At 46.4% G+C, this 20,088-nt stretch overlaps 6 protein-coding genes and 1 non-coding gene across 7 annotated transcripts; 4 read left to right on the top strand and 3 right to left on the bottom strand.

Annotated features, from left to right (window-relative positions):
• Positions 1-621: 621 nt before the first annotated feature.
• On the top strand, positions 622-942 carry POX_c04636 (uncharacterized protein; the record flags this gene model as incomplete). Its single annotated transcript, XM_050113499.1, has 1 exon — positions 622-942. The coding sequence occupies one exon, from the start codon at positions 622-624 to the stop codon at positions 940-942; it is 321 nt and encodes a 106-aa protein (XP_049971055.1).
• A 3,751-nt stretch (positions 943-4,693) lies between these two features.
• On the bottom strand, positions 4,694-6,586 carry POX_c04637 (uncharacterized protein; the record flags this gene model as incomplete). Its single annotated transcript, XM_050113500.1, has 3 exons — positions 4,694-5,721; positions 5,778-6,136; positions 6,192-6,586. 3 exons carry the CDS (start codon positions 6,584-6,586, stop codon positions 4,694-4,696), a joined length of 1,782 nt encoding a protein of 593 aa, XP_049971056.1.
• A 1,791-nt stretch (positions 6,587-8,377) lies between these two features.
• POX_c04638 (uncharacterized protein) lies at positions 8,378-8,482 on the bottom strand (the record flags this gene model as incomplete). Its single annotated transcript, XM_050113501.1, has 1 exon — positions 8,378-8,482. One exon carries the CDS (start codon positions 8,480-8,482, stop codon positions 8,378-8,380), a length of 105 nt encoding a protein of 34 aa, XP_049971057.1.
• A 1,105-nt stretch (positions 8,483-9,587) lies between these two features.
• On the top strand, positions 9,588-11,423 carry POX_c04639 (uncharacterized protein; the record flags this gene model as incomplete). The annotated part of the gene is made up of 8 exons (XM_050113502.1): positions 9,588-9,602; positions 9,657-9,749; positions 9,804-9,873; positions 9,927-10,316; positions 10,369-10,546; positions 10,598-10,723; positions 10,779-11,046; positions 11,106-11,423. 8 exons carry the CDS (start codon positions 9,588-9,590, stop codon positions 11,421-11,423), a joined length of 1,458 nt encoding a protein of 485 aa, XP_049971058.1.
• Positions 11,424-13,214: 1,791 nt separating this feature from the next.
• POX_c04640 (uncharacterized protein) lies at positions 13,215-17,057 on the top strand (the record flags this gene model as incomplete). The annotated part of the gene is made up of 2 exons (XM_050113503.1): positions 13,215-13,799; positions 13,851-17,057. 2 exons carry the CDS (start codon positions 13,215-13,217, stop codon positions 17,055-17,057), a joined length of 3,792 nt encoding a protein of 1,263 aa, XP_049971059.1.
• Positions 17,058-18,110: 1,053 nt separating this feature from the next.
• On the bottom strand, positions 18,111-19,277 carry POX_c04641 (uncharacterized protein; the record flags this gene model as incomplete). The annotated part of the gene is made up of 3 exons (XM_050113504.1): positions 18,111-18,575; positions 18,626-18,885; positions 18,974-19,277. The coding sequence occupies 3 exons, from the start codon at positions 19,275-19,277 to the stop codon at positions 18,111-18,113; spliced, it is 1,029 nt and encodes a 342-aa protein (XP_049971060.1).
• A 518-nt stretch (positions 19,278-19,795) lies between these two features.
• POX_tR077 lies at positions 19,796-19,867 on the top strand. The gene has a single exon. It is a non-coding gene; the product is annotated as a tRNA-Ala (tRNA).
• The last annotated feature ends 221 nt before the right edge of the window (positions 19,868-20,088 follow it).

Here is a 20,088-nt window from a genome sequence, read left to right on the forward strand (position 1 = left end):
CTAGATCGCTCTATTCATTCCAACAGCAATCTTCGGGAACCCAGACGATAGGAAATGAATTCCATTTGCGGAGTCCACCATCGCGAGAGCCCCAAAAGGGCAGATCGTCATCAGAAAAAGAAGACAGTGAGCCTGGACTGGCTGTTGAACCAGATTACTTGTGCTTGAAAGTTACCAAACAAGACAGCTACAGGCATATTTCTGCTGTCAAAGAGATTTCCGTGCATACAAACGAAACACTCGGTCCAAGCAAAAAGCCCCTTGCAACGATCTTCCCAGGTCCTCAGTCCTCAATCTCCCGGCCAATTGAGGGCCGATCAGAATTTGAATATATTGATGGACTGCAAGAATCATTGTCACGTGAGAAATCCCATAATGGTTTCCAATTACAAACTGGGTACCGGTTGGATCGTGCGAATCGTGTGGAAACTTTTGCTGATTACTTCTGGGTATAGTAGAGCCAGCGGATCGTTTTGACTCGAGTTCCCAGTCGCCAGTGCCATCTAACCAGTGCCATCAAATCTGGACGAGACTATGAGAGTCCAAGCGGAATTATTGCCGTCGGCTGAGTCTTCTGATGGAACTAGTAAAGGAAGTATGTATGCGCTTGCCATTTCCGAAATGATCGTCAGAATTCTAAGAGTGTTACCAGACGTCTTCATGTCTTCACGCCCCACGTCCCCCCTTCCTAACATAAAGATTCGCAATGCTGGCACTCCAGTGACGGCCGAAAACGTCGCCAGCCACGCAATCGCCTCCACAGACTCAGTCGCCTGGTTTGGGGGTCCCGTCGCGGCCCCCGTCGCACACTGGGCCGCACGCGCCCGAGTCCGGCCCGCCTCGAAAGCGCGTCCGCCGCTGGCACAAGCGCGGTTTCACTGGCTGCCCCACCTGTCACCGTCGCCATGTTCGTTGCGACGAGGCTTCACCGACCTGCAATAACTGTATAAGCCTTGAACTCGAGTGCGATGGTACGCAGGGTCGTATGCAATCCAAGGTGTACCTCGGCGCAAATTCTAGCACGAACGAAACTTCCTTTACCATCACGCCCTACAGCCGGGAAACAACGGATCATACTAATCGTACAGAGGCGTCCTCGAAAGAGAAGCAGATTCTGAGACATGACAATGGGAGCAATGATGCAAAAGTTGGCCCGGCTCTTTCCAAAGAACTCAATTTTGAATCTGCCAACCACATACCATGGTGGATTGCTACCGTAAGCTAATTATCGAAAGAGCCACAAGAAAGCGATTCTCAAACAGCTAGACGCAAAATCGGTGCACGACGAGAAACAGGCATTAACGGCAAAACGAGCCCTCCAGTCAGGGAAATTAAGTGGAAGGTCTGCAGAACTGAGAACCAGGAACAGCCTTCTCGTCTACTAAAAAAATAATGAAAAGCGATTGAGAAATTGAGGTCGCAACTGAATTAAATTTGACTATTGGAAAGCAAGATACGCCATCTTCTACCAACGGCCAGCAAGCTGCACGGTCTAGCTCAGAATGGCAGCGCTGCTCAGAGATCAATCCCTGTAAAGGCGAGGTCGGTCCCTCGACTTCCATGGAAAGAGAGCCTGGCAACTATGTGCAAGTCACGAGCTGCACTAAACAGACACCACTCACTAATATCCTTACTTTGCAGCCAGCTGGTGAGATATCGAACGAAGCGTATTGCAGTGCTGTACCGGGTTCTGAACCTCCCTAGGGTGACTTACATGAGATCCTTGAAACTATAACTCAGCCAAGGTCAAGGCCAAAGCGTGCATTGAGCCACAGGACCAAGACTGGTTGTATAACTTGTCGCCACAAAAAAAAGAAATGCGATGAGCAAAGGCCATCATGTATGTAAACCCTGTGCACCTAAGTGAACATCTATATTCTCTGACATGCTTCGTTGACGGTCTATTTCAGGTGCCAATTGTATGCGAGCTGGTTATAAATGTGAGGGTCACAAACCGCCACATTGGCTGAGAGCCATAGCTTCGGCCATCACCATGCCAGCACGGCGCTCTGAACATAACATGGAGATCAGTGCCCACAATCGCTTTCTTCCAACCGAGCACAGTCCAGTACTTGAAACTGATTTGACTGCGGTTCATCCCAATCCCCCATTATTCCAACAATCTATCCACAGGGAAAACTCCGATTTTGGAAGCACTGCATGCTTGTCTAACGATAACCGATCTACTCGTAGAGACCCTTCCTCGGTATACTCAACCGGTACTTTTAATCGGTAACCTTTATCAACACATGCGACTTCGACATCTTCTCCCCCAGTGCGCAAAAAATGGACAATTCCTTCAATCCACGAAGTCCTTCCAGATGTTAGGAACAAATATACTTCGTATCTCTCTCAAGAGGAGAATGAATACAATAGAAGACTCTGTGGCCTTCTAGACTGCTGCGGTGTCTTGCACACGAGTATAAGATAGACATGTATATAAAAATACACAGAGCAAAATGTGGAACAGATAGAAAGAGTAATTTGGTGAAATAAGGTTGAACAGTAGTTCGGGAGGTGCCAAATAGTTCATTCTTTTTAAAGACCAGCTTCTCCTACTCATCTGCTAGCAGCGGCCTAAAGGTCACCACCGTAGCTCAAGCCCGAATACTTTTATTAACTATTTCCTTAGGACCGGGCAAATAGTAGAATTGGCGTGTATTCGTGATCTTCAGTAACCGGAAGTGAGAGCATATAGGGGAATCTGTTCCTGTAGTCGGGAGAAGGGCCCTTCTTCAATCCAACACACATCCTACTTCCTCAAGACCCCTTCAAGCACTTAGTTTGAACGAATTAGAAAGTCTGGTGGGCCCAATCTCAGCCAAACTACTCCTTAGGCCCGTGAGCAAGATTAAATGCTAGTAGGAAAGAGTATATCGAGTATATTCCCTTAAGAAAACAACAGAATGGCCTGTTCAGCAGTTGATTTTCAATTGTTGAGGCAGACTAAACAGGTGATGCGGTGGTGAAAAGAGAGGGTGGTGAAAAGAATTAGGGAGGGGGGTTGAGGGTGAAGAGAGAGGGTGAAGAGAGGCGGTGGTGACGAGTAGCAGTAGTGAATAGCGGGTGGTGGTGGGAAATGACAGTGTTCGGTTTAGTACTGAATGAGGCCACGTAACTGAGCAAAAGATGCACAAGGCTTAATATTGTGTTAATTGATGTGCTAAGACTATGGCGTTAACTATACAGAACAATCCGTGCTCACTTGTTCTGAGCCTCGCAGCGTGTTGAAGGATGCCTGGTTCTATAGAACTTTTTCGAACTGTAGCCCGCTAATTTGCAAGGCAAGATGTGCCCAGAGTCTAGAAACGGAGCCTGGACGCTCCTAAGAAGTCTGGGTTATTAACAAGGGGTCTTGATAAAGCTCACTGAGGGTGGTTAGGAGGGTGGTTAACTGAAGAGAGCATGCAGACGCCAACGAGTGAATCATCCATTCACGTACTCTTTATAATTATTTAACCATGCTCCACTTATTTTGTACAATTAATCAGAAAGAGAATGTGGGAAGTGGGGCCCCGTTTTCTTTCTGACGGGCATTAGAATAGACTCCGAGAGAGATATGCAGTTCTTTCAGCACATCACGCGAAATAAGGGAAGGTGTACTCACTAAATTGATATACGAGAAACAAATTGAATCTTTAGTTGCGAAGAAATATCGCAATTATGATGTGGCGTAGCAGCAGCTTGAACGATCAATGCCCTTCGATATCTAACGACAAATTGAACCGTCTCCTGACTGACCCTGACTTGTCCAATTAAATACTTGTTGCACTTGGAAAACGTTGATTTTTCGAAAACGGCTGCGGAGGATGGTACATGGCAGATGATTTTACAAGCCAATATCATTTGTCTCATAATCATTCCGAGGGCTATCGTTGAGGAGTTTTGTAAGGCATCAAACGTAGGTCGTGCCTTGTATGCTGTGCTCGATAAATCATATAGTTGAACTCAACGATTATTATCGACAAGCGCTGGCCTTTTACCGAACGGGGCTTCAGACGAGATGGACCATACGATACGAAACAAAGCTCAAATATTCCATTACTTACGCATAACCAAAAGCGGACCACAAGTGTGGCTGTGTAAAGAGTGCCGATTGTAACATTGATGTGCAGAGTGATACCACGTCACGTAAAGGCGCGTAATGTGAATTTTAAGTGACCACAATACTATCCATGCGAGCTGTGCGATAAGCTACCTAATCACCTTCTATTGTGCGTAGAACGCGAAATGCATAGCTTTGATGTACATTGTACTACTACTACTACTACTAATTCGGTCCAAGATCGTCTAAGATCAACTATAGGAAAAGCTGTCGTAACTAGTACCCGAAGAATGCTAGGAAGTGTATGCGAATGGATTACGAAGCTTATTCACGTGTGTGCAAGGAGTATCTGAAACATCAATGACGGTGAATCCAAGGTAGACCTAGCCCTGAATAGCAAGACCGAGCCGGCTTGACCTTATCGTTGGTACTGAAATAGGGCCAAATCTAAATATCATGTCCGGTTACTTCTATTTAATGAAAACAACTCAGAAGACAATAAAAAAAGAGAAGAATACAAGAGTTTTGTATCGGTACTGAAACGGTTTAATAGGCTCCGCTCTTTTGCCCCAAAAACTAAAGCCATGTGTGTAGCACAAATAAGTCTGACAAAAAGCGGGTCTGCGAGTGTAAAAAAAGTCAAATAGTTTATAAGCCAGCTTTGATGCGTTGTGCCTCAGTGAAATAGCGCACGGAGTGGACGCGCTCAGCATGACTTTTAAGTCCTTGGTGTCCGCGTAAGGGGATTTTGCAAATTTTATCTGGACACGGTATAAGATCGTCCCATTTTAATCCGCGGAGGTGTTTCTCGAAGTGTTCTCTGGCTTTCCGAGGGGACGCAAAATAGCACTGGTAGTGGGGCTCGAAGACGCAGAAAAGGCAGTGTCGATTTGTTAGAGAGATTGGACGGTCGCGAGGCCCTGGTGATGCAGAGTCTTCTTCAGGCTGAGAAAAAGTTCGAGCCGACAAGTTTGGCTCGATTTGGGCTGCACACTCCTTGTTTATTCTAGTAACAATGCTTTCTGATGGTACCTTCTCGACTCGGCCAAGCTCGATCAATGCATTGATAAGAAGGATGCGTTGTGCCAGTTCGTCTTCCTCGGAAAGATTCTGTAAAGGCAATCGCATCAACTCTGCCACATCTTGGCGCTCCTTGAGGACATGAACAATGTTCTTTGGTTCATATGATTTCTGGTCCATATCCAAGAGCGAAGGATCGAGTTGTTTATTGACTTCCAGGGTGTCAATGGTGGCAAAAAATTCATTTCGAGCGCTATTAAATGTGGCCTCCTTCAGTTGTTTCTTAGCAGCCCTTAATGCAGCTTCTGCCTTGCTTTTAAGCTCTCCGATTTTGGTACCCGCGGCATTTTTCATGGATCCGTACAGCTCTCTGGCTTCCACGGCAAGGGAGTCACGCATTTGTTGTAGGCGGGATATCTCGGGGTGATTTGACAGCGACGTCCTCGCGGCCTCGGACAAATCATCGTATTTAGAAGGGGCCCGAGGATCAATGTAGCGGCTCTGGTGACTAAGAATATTCATCAATGCATCTTCCGAAGGTATTCCAAGGAATGCGGCTTGGACGTGGCTCTGGACACGTTGGTTCATGTATTTTTGAAATGTGCTGGCGTAGACGTGACCCATCACCTGCTGGAGCAAAGGAAGGGATGCGGTCTCTAAAAATCGTTGAGTCAGTTCTCAAAAATATCGCATATAAGGCACCGGGACTTACTGTCGACAGCTTCGCCTGTACCCCGCCGTAGATCGTAGGGTTTCATAGCGCGAATCATCCCAACAGCTAGGCTCAGCCGCTGAAGAAAGTAAAGGTAGGTATGATACTTGAGAGGTTTCATGTCGTGAGTACCCATACCGGAAGAGGTCGAAACAGGTTGGCGACAGATGGGCACGTTGTGTTTCTCTGGTTTGAAATCCAATTTCAGAGAACGGCGTGGTGGGGATACGCGGGTCCTGAAAATATCTTCCACAGAGCAAACGTTACTTCTGAATGCCCCGTCCATAATCGCCATTGCAAGTACCAGAATTACGATGTCGAAGATAGGCTGCTTCACTTCTGACATCAAAAAGATTTTTCTTTGCGTTCTGGTCAGTTTCGCGCATCGCAAGTCAAGCCACATGGGTTACTCACCTTTTTGGCCTGCTATAATGGCCCTTGGTATGCTTCAAATCGACTTCCATTACAAGGTGATCACGGAGTCCACCAGGATTTGGTAGCAGAACCAGGTTAATCTGGCCATAACAGAGAGTCTTGAGATCCTCGTCCCTAAGATCCCAATCCTCTTCATGATCCTCTTCACCTTCGTCAGTAATGCTAAAGAAGTGCCGGACATTAGTTCGCTCGTTTTTTTCGACATAGACTAGTGCCCCTGGCCGGCTTCCGGTATAAGCTGAAACCAACAGAAGGAAAGCAAGCTGGATGATTTGCCGACCATCGGGATATGGTGTTGTATCTTTCGTCCAGTGATGATGTAGCACAATATATAGATCATCGACGTTCATGACAGGTTTTTCTCCAACTGACATGTCAAGATTATATCGTGGAGCCAGAGTCTCTTTCATATACTACCGATCTTATATCAGAATCCAAATATTAAGGGAGTAAGATCTTACCCACGTCATTGATATCTTGGCAACTCTTCGCATGGAGACTACGTCCAACAGCCTTGCGATAGAGCTGACACCATAACCTCCAGTTTTCGTGCAGACTGCTGAACTTCTTGATCTCAGAATTATCGAGTATCCACTCCAGAAATACCATCACATCTCCTTTCTGCACCCTAACGAGGAACTGAAGAGGATCTTCCCCTAAGTAGACACAGTGTCTGACTTGATTAGCTAAAATGAAAACCAACACCGGAAGGAGGTGGTACCTGGTCCATCTTCTTTTTATGAAGTCAATGTTGTTTTTAGTGGAAACAGCATGCCGTTTTTGAATGATGCCTTTCTCCAATTGTCGGCGACGTCGTCGATAATGCTCAGGGCTAAACACCAGCTTCTTCTTTTTCGAAGTGCAGATGCTAAAAACAGTCATAATCTCAGGTATCGATAATCTCAGCTGAGACTATGGAAAAGTGGATGGTGATGGGAATTGTTGGCGGCCGTAAAAGAGAAGATCACAAAAGTAGGAATGCATAAAGCGTCTCTAAATTATTTATACCAACAAAGCCTAGGGATGGACGGAGGGAGAAGATTTTTTAAATATCATTCAGAACGACCACTTAAAGATAGAATCTAGGATGACCTGGTTGACACCACGCCCCAGGGGCTTGCTGTCAGCCTCGGCGCTTTTGTTTGATTTCTTGGTCTAGGAGTTGAGGTAGTTGTCGCCCCACGGACGGTCGAGCATCTTCTTGCAGTCAACACCGAGGTTCTTGGAGTACTTGATGGCAAACTGGCGGACAGTGAAGCACCAGCCATAGAGACCGGAACCAAGTTGATGGTACATAGTCGGAGTAGACCTAGGCATCACCGAGAGCTCTGTCAAAGTAGGTGGAGATGATGACTTTGACCGAACAGGCAAAGGCCTGGTACAGATCCTCCCAGGAGGCCTGGGGCTCGAGCAGGGATGGCCGACGATGTTGATGCAAAGAGAACGGGCTTGATACACTCGGAGGGTGGCCGTGTGCATCTTGCAAAACGCCCTTTCTCCGTTGGCGAGGACCGGCTACAAGCGGATATAGAATTGGACAGGCTCGTGCGTTACCCTGACCGCCTGCCGTGGGCATAGTGAGTGAAGAAGTGATCTTAGCACTAAGAACTCGGGAGCACTCGGGGAGCACTCGGGGGGGGGGGATGGGGGGGCGTTCAGGAGAACTCAAGAGGCACTCAGGAGCGCTCGGGGAGCACTCGGGGGGCACTCGGGGGGCACTCGGGGGGCGCTCAGAGAGTATTCAGGGAACACATAACAAATTAGCAATCAATTCTATCACGTGACCCTTTAATGACTAAGATTCCGGTAAAAAGAACGCTTAAACTGGCGTCAAAAGTAGCCGTTTCCGGTGACAAATTTACCGTCACCTAGCGTTGGGGCGTAATATAAAGTTTAGTTCACCATGTTACTCGATGCTGAGCTTGATCACGGCTTGGTGTCAATAAAGTACAGAAGCAGGGTTTTTACTAAGGAAGTGGCAGCCAACACCGGATACTAACCTACATCATAGGGTCAATGCCAACGATTGGTACCAGTTCAAAATCTCAATTGTTCGAAATTACATCGTCTTCAACTAAATCGGGCTAATACAATATCTCGGCAGCCGCATCTATCTATGGAGCTTCCGGTAGATCATTTTCGAGATTTCTTGCCAAGATTCACTTTCAGGCAATACTTCGTGCATCGTCATGAGACATTTGGTCTCTTGTCGGTACCATGAAATTGTCTCTTTCGATCGATTGATTCTTGATTGGCATGGAATATCCCATTATTCAAAGTGCAGACCTCGAAAACTTTGAATGTGTTGCTAGGCCTTCCATTGAACTAGTATATTGCGTTCAAGTTGACCATATTGACCTTTCATCTTTGAGAAATCTCCAAATTTAAAAGCCTTTCTGGATACTGCTCATTCCGTCATATACTACAGGTCAGGTTTAGCCAAAATTTGTTTTCTAGAATAATCAACCTATTGACTTAAGATACCATATCAGAAGTAGCAATTCTCGACATACCTCTTTCAAAGGCAGTATTAGCTGTCTTGGCTTAACTCTGCCACCCGCAGGTTCAATTTATAGTCACGTCATGAGGATATTATTGCTCAACATGGTTCCCAGCTCAAGTGCGTTGGCTTCTCTATCCCGAGCGGTGAGCAACATACTCGATCGGCTACTCAGCCACGAAGGAGCATCCGATGACCGCCTTGCACTGGTCTTGATTTCGAATCTAGGGCAACTCTTATCCGGATTCTAGGCATTGCGATCTGGATCAGGGCTTGTGCGAAATTTTAATGGGGCTTTATCTTGGTGCGATTTGAGGTCAAACTGAAGGTGGCAGATCGTTCAATAATCCGGTGATCGATATTATGATTTACTTCCTTGCGTCACAGAGATCTGCTGAATGGTGGGGTGAACCTAGACACTGGATGGAAAAGGATAGCGCCTAGATACCAGTCTTTTCAGATCGTGAGTTACCACTGAAAGATCTTCCATTATTCAGGTCTTCTCAAACCCGCCGACGCACCAAAATGAGCTGGTGGATCTGCATGTAAACTTTCAATCATCATCTGTGCAGCTGCCCGAACATCTCCGAAAGTTTCCATTTGAAAATAATACCATCTATTTTATGTGAATTCAAATAAAATCATTAAATTTAAAAGAGAATTGACCCGATGGGATGAGGCCTAAAGAGGCGATAAGTTCATTTATTCACAGCTTTGCGGTCAACAGCTGTTGATTAAATACGCCTCAAGAGCACACCCAACCCCGAGTTTACCTAAACCCAAGACCTCTCAGATATCCGTCGCTATCTTCTAGATCAATCTGACTCACTTATTGTGGCTTCTCTGGTCGAATTTGTCTTCCTTCTTCACTTAAAATGATTCTACTTCTAGTAAGTAATGGGGAATATTGGATTACATACAGAGTTTTGCCCTAATTCCCGCAGATTTCTGCTATCTGTGCCAGCTGGATCGCGGTCAGGATACTCTCAGATCCCCTGAAACAGATCGCTGCGGCTCCAGGATCTAGGATCTTCCCGGTAGGACTGCTATTTTGATGAAAGCTTGAAAGAGTGCCTATCTCACACTACTAGCTCTGGATATTATCTACCCTCTCCGGAAGACAGTGGCATCTAAGTCTCAATCAACTACATCGCCAAAAAGGTACTGTAATCAATTTTTGAGTGTAAAGACTTCAGGCTAATCATGACTTCTAGGGGATATCGTTCGAATCGGCCCCAAAGAAATCTCATTCTGTACATCCACTGCATACCACTCGATTTATGACCAACCGGAAGAGAAGTTTCCAAGTACGGGATCTTACGGCGCTCAAGCAATTTTTCTCTTCCTAGGGAGAGCAAATATATTTACCGTCAATGATGAGGCCGCGCACTGCAAGCTGAGGAAAAATGTTCAGTCGGCTCTAGCAAGAGTTCGGCCGCAGGAAGACGAAATCAACATTCGATACCTTGAGCAAGTGGAAGCAAAGATCGAGGAAGCCTGCGACAGTGGAGAGACTATCAATCTGACGACAATGTTGAGCGAAATGACTTGGGAAATTGTCGGTGGACGGTACTTCGTCGGACCCATTGGACTTGACGCTAAAAGTAGGTAAATGACACAAAAAGTTCCATTATAAGCGCTGATAAAAAACAACAGGAAAAATCGACTATTACAAGGTTTTTGGCTCCTGGCTGGGACCTTGCCTCGAACTTGTGCTCATGGGACTTAATACTCCCTTTTTGAATGTTATCGTTGGTACTGTCATCAGGGCGTTTGCCAAATTGACCTTTCTCGTCAATGCAGATGGTCTGAACCCTGATGAAGCTATCCGTCGGTAAGTGGTTCATAAATGACGACTTGCATTCGCTGACGAGAGAATATGCAGATTTATCGTCACTCAGGACAATACTCAAGACACGGTTGCAAACTACGCTACGGGTAACATCCCTGGAAACAGAAGTTGCCAGGATCTCTCCAAAAACGAGTTGCTGATCAACATGGTGACTCTAGTGTAAGAGAACCGGTAGCTGTCTTACCAAATTCTAGAACTGACAATACTCGTCCAGTTTTGCAAATTACCTAACACTATCTGAGTTCCTTCCTTCCTGCTTCAGCCTCATGTTACGTGCAAACGGACAGCAGGAGCTTCTCCAGAAAGAGCTCGACTCAAATTTCACTGATCCCGAAGCAATGAGCGAGAATAGGTTGAAACAGCTTTCATTTTTGAACGCTTGTATTAGAGAGGCTCTTCGAATGGCTCCAACCATCAACACGCGCTTTTTATCACGCACCTCACCTGGGACGGAGATTGACGGCACGTACATTCCGAAGGGGGTAAGTCATTCACAGAACCTTCCATGCTTATTTAAGCACGCGGAATTGACGAGAAATAGGTGAAAATATCCGTCGATACGTATTCGATGCAGCGCAATCCTGATTATTGGAAGAGCCCAGACAACTTTTACCCACAGCGCTGGTGTGACCCGGACAGTACCGATAACCACGAGGCTTGGCGACCCTTCTCTAGCGGTAGACATGTCTGTCCTGGCGCTGACTATGCGAACCGTGTTTCGCAGCTGGTCATTGCGAGACTCATTTACAAGTATTCTTTCAAATTGGCAGATCCCAATTTCCAATTCGAGGAGCGAGCGCTGTCGGGGATGCTGTGGTCTTATCCAAAGGCCACAGTCTATGTTAAGAGACGACATTAAGTCAGAATTTACCTCGCTTGTGGTGGCTGATTCATGACCACGTCATCAAGGACCCCCAAGAACCGAGGAGTATTCGGCATTGACTTTCATTGTCAATATGTTCATGTTAGGCTACGTGAAATCTACTGAGAACCCTATAAATTCATCTAAATCTTTTCGAGAAACGACTTTTTCATGAGTGGTCAGTCCCTGACATTAAAATATCTTCATTGTGCTTGCCTTTTCTCGTTCAAAGACGATATTTACGTTCTGGGTCGTTGAAACATGCAGCTAGGCGTGGGGGAAGAGGAGCCCCAATGAGTCCGCCATCAATTGGTCAAACTGGCACTCACATGGATCGCTTAGTAGCGAGATATGCCCGAAACATCCTTTTAGAGGACAAGGTGCATAGGCAGTAGCTACATTGACGCACTAGAGAGCGAGCCTGAAGACTCCAGAACTTCCAGACCACTAGCAATGAGATCATGGGTAGATCTAGAAGCATTATGCAAAATAAACAATTGACATTGGTTCAAGTCGAAACTTAGCGTGGAGCTTAGAGCACCTCGGTTTTTTGAAGAACCCTTGCTGTTCAGGCATTCTTTTCAGCTTTTGGAGTGCTTTAACTTTCCTTGGCTACGTGTGTATCCTGGAATCATTGCATGATTACACAAAGTCGGACCCCTTACATGGCTTGTCCTCGAGGTTGATTTTGGAAGATCGAGTCAAGTTCAAGTGCCGCCGAAATCCGATTAAGCTTATTTGTATCAGTGCAAAAATTTTGATTTAATTAAATGCTCACCTGCAGGCAGAAAATGGGGACTATTCACCCGATTGGCTCCGAGTTCAGGCAGGCACATACATCGGTGTTGCTCGGGGTGGGGCAGCATATCGGGCAGGATGTGAAGGCGTATTTCTGGCGGACCTCCGATAATGATATTGATAGAACCATATTTTACCCAATTTTCAAACCTGGAAAAGATACGTCAAAGGACTGCTTGGCAATAAGGCTCCGCAGAAGATCGAATGCTCGGTGAGAACCCTCCAGCAGATGCATTGTAAGCCAGCTATACAAAATGTGAGAAGCCAGATATCGGAAGAAGACCCACATACAAACGCAACTGTAGGCTGCGTATCGCCCCCATAAAGAATTTCGCGCCAACAACCCATGCACTGGGTGCCCATGAAGGAAAAGACCCATAGGTCTAAATCAGAGTGACTCTGAACAAAACAAGACGTGGAATTGCATCAAACGGTGCGCCGTACTTGCTATTTCAGACTTGGAAGTTCACCTGAGTGTGGAATATATGACGGCTTCAAACTTTAAAAATGGTCACGCCCTTGATCTCGATGGGTCTTTTTGTTTTCCTTTATTGCTTTCTTTTCTATTTTTTTCCAACTATAGTAATTCAAGCCCTGCGCGTGATCTCGATGTCATTGCTCATCGGCTGACCTAGAGAGAACTTGATTGGTACGATTGTAGGCGATAATCGTCAAAAATAAACGCCACGAAGCACAATCTTAGCGCTTCAATGACGATATTCTCAGCGTGGTGCACCCACATGGAAAGCCTGGAAAAATTTAAAGTACTACTGCCATACACCGCCATTTTTTCGGCAGTCTGGCACCTTCTACGGTTACATTTCAATCCCTAGACCAAATTCAGCTTGTAAAACAAAGCTTCAGAAATCACACCCTTCGAAATCACGGGGCCATTACAAGGTCATTGGATTCAGCTTTGAGAATCTAGTCTATAATTGTTGTTCCCGTACCCAATTTTCCCCCAGCACACAAAAGGTCAACTCATCCGAAATGGACGTCAGCAACGTTGATCAAGCCTCAAGCCACCTGTTACAGACCGGCTTCCACCAGTTTCCATGGACGGAAAGTGGCAACCATGAATTATCTCCCGGTTGTGGCAAATGGCTGAGCGAGACCTTGGAACTTCGAGTTCCCGACGGCCTCTTGTGTAAGAAAGATATCCGCACAACGGCCTGCACAGCCTGGGCTATTGTGTTGGCACAATACACAAATGAGACCGATGCACTTTTTGGGGTACTTTCCCACAAAAAGGGTGGACGTCGGCTCATGGAAGCTATCGCAGTCGACTTTGAGAATACGACAACAGTGATTGCACTATCTGAGCATATTGAAAAACAACTCAATAACGGAGTCAAAAGTTCTACTGTTCATTGTCATGACGGCACAAATCTACGTAGCTATGTTGGATTTGATTCCGATCTTGGCGCTAATCATGTCGATTCATCACCACCAGAGAGAAGCGCTTTGATTTTATGGGTTACTTTCAAGGGACAGCTCATGTCTCTGCGATCTGAATTCGACTCGAAAGTCGTCAGTCAAGCAGAAAGCAAACTCATAATGGGTCATTTCTCGCAGGTCGGTTGAGGCTGTGCATGTGTCGGCAGAGAAGAGCTAATTTTCATCTAGGCGATCAACCACGTCTTTACTTGTGACACAGTGGCCACATCCATTAATGATCTCAACCTGCTCACCCGTGACGATCATGCCAAACTTGAAGAGTGGAATTCTTGTACTATCGAGCCAGTGAATGATCTTCTCCACAGCTTGTTTCGAAAAGCATCTCAACGGTATGCTCATAATTCAGCACTCATTCACTGTGCCCAGGTCATTACATATCAAGAGCTTGATGTCGCGTCCGACCACCTGGCTTGTCAGATCATGAAGGCTGACAGCTCACTCGGTGGACATGTCCCAATTTGCTTCGAGAAATCCTCCAATATGGTCATTGCAATGCTCGCTGTCCTCAAAGCAAGCAAAAGCTTCGTACCAATTAGTCCGATGTGGTCAAAAGAACACAAAGACCATGTCTTATCTGCTCTGCAAGCAAAGGTCATACTCGTTTCGGAAGCTGTTCATGATGACCGCCTGATCGATTTGATTGTACCAGAGCTTGTGGTGAGGTCGGTATCCATGGAAGCAAACGAGATGAACCACACCACTCATGTAGAGAATCAGACGGATTCTTCATGGCCTGCATACGTGATTTTCACCTCGGGCAGTACTGGCACTCCTAAGGGAGTTGTGATCGAACATCGCAATGTATGCACGGCCATGATTGAATTGGGAAACAAGCTCGGTCTGCAGCAAGAGACAAGAATGTTCCAGTACTCCTCTTTCACCTTTGACGTGTCTGTTTTGGAGATTTTTGGGACCCTCCTAGTCGGAGGATGCGTTTGCATTCCTTCGGAGACAGAACGACTGAACAATGTTCCCAAGGCGATCGAGGATATGAACGTCAACACAACCATTTTCGTTCCGAGCGTCTTGAAGATACTTCGCCCTGAACAGGTACCGACAGTGAGGAAACTGGTTGTTGGAGGAGAAAAGCTCACGCGGGCATTGGTTGACATATGGGCAGAGAAGCTGCAACTCATCAACGCGTATGGTCCCACAGAGACATGTGTTTGTTCAGTTATGAACTTGCATGTTTCCCGCGCGGCATTTGGTGACAACATTGGAAAAGCAGTTGCCTGTCGTGTTTGGGTTGCTTCGCCCAGAAACGAGTGCCGGCTGGCGCCCGTTGGCGCCGTTGGAGAACTTTGGATCGAGGGTCCCACTGTCTCACGAGGGTATCTCAATAACGAAATGGCGACAGAGTCCAGTTTCAGGCCTACTCTACCATGGAGTGACCGCGACAGTACTGAAAGGGCATATAGAACTGGGGATTTGGTGCGATATCTTCCTGATGGAAAACTTCTATTTCTCGGGCGGAAGGACCACCAAGTGAAGTTGAACGGCCGCCGAATTGACCTAGAGGAGGTCGAAGGCATCATCAGTGAGTCTCCTCTCATCACTGAAGCGGCTGTGCTACTTTCGCATATCGATGACTTGGCTATTCTCGCTGGCTTTTTGGTATCCAAGGGAACGTCGGAAAATTGTGAAGATTTTTGTCGTCGCATCACGGCATCGAACCATGAATTTGTCGCTTTGTTTGACGACCTTTCGGAAAGGTTGCCCGATTATATGATTCCTGAATATCTGATATCAGTCAATTCAATCCCGAAAATGAATTCTGGAAAAGCGGATCACCATCGCTTGTTGGCTTTCCTCAAGCAAATTCGCCTTGATCAGTATCATCCGGGCAATGGGGATAAAAACCTGGCAGAACAAAGTCCCAAAGACAGCTACGAGTTGATGAAAGCACTTTGGGCAAAATCCCTGGACGTTGACCCGTCTTCCATTTCTGTCAGCGATCGATTCCTGCATTTAGGAGGAAATTCAATAAAAGCGATGAAGCTTGTATCTGCAGCCCGTGATAGTGGCATTTCGCTTGCTGTGGAAAAGATCCTCGGAAATTGCACTATTGGGGAACTGACTAGTACGGCTGACAAGCACCAGGTGATTTCGAAGGGTGTGAAAACAAAGTTTCAAGGGCAATCGTCATCCCCAAAGATCTATAAGCCCACCTGGATTCAATTGGTCTCCCTGACCGCTATCAAAGCATTCCCAGAAGGAAATTACACACGGACTATCATTGAGCTGAGTGGTAGCCTGGACCTACTCCGTCTCAACCAGGCATGCCAGTCCTTAGTTCAGGACAACGAGATCCTACGAACTCAGTACACACTTCGGAACGGCGCGATAGAAGCGATCGTCCTCGATAAGGTCGAAGTGCCGCTGCTACGCTTTAATTCTCGATCGGAGGCTTTGGAGTATTGGGAGTCAGGTCCCTCGTCGTGTTTTGATCGACAACTGGTGGATTTTTCTTATGTTGTGCTAGATGAGAACTGCACACACCTTGCAATCGGCTTACAGCACGCCCAGTATGACGCATGGACACTGCCTCTGCTTCTTGGTCAACTGCAACGCATGTATCAGAGTAGCCCTGTGAGTCCTGGGCCGCCTTTCTCGGCATATGCGGCGACATTGCCTCGTGAAACAAATTCAGAAGCGGAGCTTTTCTGGAAGAATCAGCTGTCTGGTGTGCCTATGACCCTTCTCAGTACCAAGATTTCTGAAAGCGATGAGCCAGACGGACACTTTCAAAAAACTCTCAAAGTTCCACCATCTCACTTCACATTCGCTACGACAGTGTATGCCGCATGGGCTCTAGTTCTGTCACGCCAAGCTAACACCCAACAAGTCGTATTCGGTGGAGCTGTCAGTGGCAGAAACATCAAAATGGAGGGCATTCTTGAGGTTGTGGGGCCATGTATCAACATGATTCCTTTCACTACCAAGGTCTCCAGATGCGCGACATATCTTGAAGTCTTAAAAACCGTCCGAGATTCCATGGTGGCAACGGTTCCGTATGAAGCCATGCCAATGCCAGATATCATTACCCGTTGCACAAACTGGGACCCTTCCGCCATCTTCGGATCCATCGTTCAACATCTTGATGTTAGCTTTGATTTCACTCATCTCACTGGAACAGAATCCGATGTCGAGTTGGATTGGAAGTTCTTAGAGGCCAAAAAACAGGTCGGATGCTGCCGGGCTACAGACATATATGTTTTCTCGACCCCATCACGCAAGGACTACGTGGATCTGCAACTGAAATTCAATCCGTCACGCATTTCACCCAGTCTAGCCGAGAGCTTGTTTGAGCAACTTTGCGAGCATATTCTGGTCGCGTCCCAGCACCCAGAAGCAAAGGTTTTGAATTTCCTTTGAGGTGAATTGAACGATGGTGCTGGACGACTATGCATCTCGAGCTCTCACCTCACCATGCTCAAGGTTCACGTGGGGCCGACTATTTTCATGTCAATAAAAAGCACAAATCTTTTAGCAAAGCTCCGTGATTAAGGATCAATTTTCATAAAATTCTATGCATCGAACAGGGAAAAAACACACATAACCGAGACACCGTAAATATTGCACCATTCTCTCATGCCCTGGATTGATATAAGTAGATGAGTAGCACATTTGCTCAGGCTCGGCGAGAAGTCTATCAAGACGTTGGAACATTGGCTGATCGGAGACTTTAATTACCCTTGTAAGAACGCAGGGCCTCTGACTTGCTAGTTCGGTCGCAAACCAACATATTTCCTAATTACCCTTATTCAGGATCACGGAATGAGCTGATTACGACAGGATTAATTCAGGCGACTGGTCATGGAAAAAACGGAAAATGTGCCTCCTGGAAGCTCAGCCATTCACAAGACTTTCTCAGAACTCTAAAAATTTATTAAACCGGTTTTCACGCCATTCGCGTTAACCAAGGGGACAAATCTCAGTTAAAGAAATTCCTGTTAGTAGCGGAATTGCTCGTTTCTGATTACAATATATGTGAAGATGTAGTTGACGAGGAAAGAGACACTCAATATATCTAGAAACTGAAAGTAAGGCAAGAGGGTAGGTTTAGCACTCTGATTTTCTCATATTTTTTCAGACACTAAGTAGGTTCGGAGCTGTTCGCTGAGCCGGTTCTTTTGTACGCAAAATTGGCTATGTTGGCACGGTCATTGCATCGGGCCAAGACAACATTGAAGCCGGCCAGCGCGGTTGCTGACTTAGGGAATCTCGTATGAGAGGTTGGTCGCCAATGCAAGCGCCATAGAGCCCCTGCGCCTAGAATTACCCTAGAACTGCGAACTGATCGAATGGAAAATTGGATATTTGTGAGAGACAAACCCTCCTGAGTTCCAAGGTTGATTAAAAAGGAACCGGAGAGATTCGGGCAGTAATGGAGCGTCTCACTTCCCACCAACTTTCAGTTCCAACCACTTATTGACCCTCGTGAATCTGGTCGACCCTCTCTCTCAACTCCTTCGCTGTCTCCTCCAGATCCTGCCACTCGGATGGAAGCATGGAGATCTCCACCGTTTTCACGATTCCTGTCTTCCCCAGCGCCGCCGGGGAACTGAAACAACAGTCCCATTTAGGTTGATACTGGCTCACAAGACACACTCGACCTTGGTCTGAAACAATTGCCTCGCAGATTCTGGTTACTAACGATCCAATACCAAGAGGAATCTTGCCCTTGCCACGAAGCATTTTGTCTTTTCTGATGATGCACTCGGTGTGAATTGATTCACGATCGATCAAGCCAGGGGGCGCTGATACTGATGGAAGTGTCTGTGATTTGATTTCATCGACAGGGGTGTCCCCTATGGACGCAGTGGACCACGCTATAACTTGCGACTTTCCATTTACTCCCAGAATGGGTAGGTTGATTGAACTGGGATCGGCCTACCGAAAAGGAAAGAAAAATTGAAAGTTTAGCCGAGAGACCGTCGCACATTGGGTCCGATGTTGTCATGGTGGCTCACATTTGTCCTTTCCGCCAACACATTAGACATTCTAATCGAGTCGAGCCATGTTCCTGAGCCAATCACTCGCGTTGCGGGGAGTCCAGAGAGTTTGTAGACAAAGGATGTGAATATGTCGACGGGATTTGCAACCACAATCAATATCGTGTTTGGCCCAAACGGTTTCATCGAGCTGATGATGCTGCGGATGGTCGAGAGTTTTCTAAAGGTGTGCTGTACGTTTGTCTCTCCTACCCAATCGAGTAGCAGTTTTCAATAACATGTCAGCTTTTGGTCGAGATTCCGCCAATATCCATTTTAATTTGACGCGATTCCTACCTCGAAAATGTCTTGAACCAATCGTGATGATCACAATATCGGCCTGTCCTGCTTCACGGTGTGTCGCGGCTCGTACGCGAATCTGACCCCCACAAACATAGCTCACGTCAGATAAATCGTAGATTTGGGCTTCTCGGAGGATAGAATCGGTATCGTTGATGAGGACTTCATCGGTGACTGAGCGGAGGATGAGTGCATTGGCTACTGCCGCACCAACATCCCCGACCCCTATGATTGCGGTACGATGTTTCTTTGATGGTGCATCGTTGTTTGTCATTGGATTAGGAGGTTTGAGGATCACCATCTTTGACGAGTTTGACATATTCAAATTTTAACGGGAAACCAAAGAAGAATGAGACGGAAAAAAGTCCTATATGAGTCGTTGCATAGTCATTCGAGGTAGTCTACTACCTTCGGTATATAAAGGCTAAGGCGAAACGCAATTCATACGTTATCTTCTTGAGAGTTTGCAGTTCTAGGTATATTATTTGGTGCCGAGGGACTCAGTCCCGCCGTGTGGATTCACAGCTTGGGGATCAATTTCCGACTTGGTTCTCCTGCTCTCGATGTCCTCATCTTGACGTGATCCCTGTAGCGCTCGTCCGGCATATATAATTTCGATCGTGGATGAATAAAATCAGCTTGTGTTTAAAAGTTGATCAAGTCCGAAATTATCTCGTCTCGTAGAAGGCCCCGGGCGACTAGAAAAGACAAAGACAATGGGCGTAGTGGAAGCAGCCGGGAAAGTGATCATGAAATGAAAACCAGACTGGGAATTTATTTTGAATCATGTAGGCATAAAAGAAACTTTCTTCTATAAGCGGGCTTGTGGTTTAGTGGTATAATACTCCCTTAGCATGGGAGTGGTCCGGGGTTCGATTCCCCGCGAGTCCAGTATTTTTTGATTTGTTTCCTTTGTTCAACCGAGAACTTACTCTCTTCAGGTAAGCTTGGGTATGCCTTCAGAATTGAGTAGAGAAAGGAAGTGGTGCAATGATCTTTTTGGGGCCTAGGCACGTCGACTGGGGGACGGTAAGTATGCATTGATAGAGGGTGTTTTCTAGTGTACATGTGCACGTAACGCACACAGGCCTACGGGCCAAACTTTGAGAAAT

Source organism: Penicillium oxalicum, chromosome III, assembly GCF_001723175.1.
Source record: "Penicillium oxalicum strain HP7-1 chromosome III, whole genome shotgun sequence".
In the NCBI taxonomy this organism is placed as follows: Eukaryota; Fungi; Ascomycota; class Eurotiomycetes; order Eurotiales; family Aspergillaceae; genus Penicillium; species Penicillium oxalicum.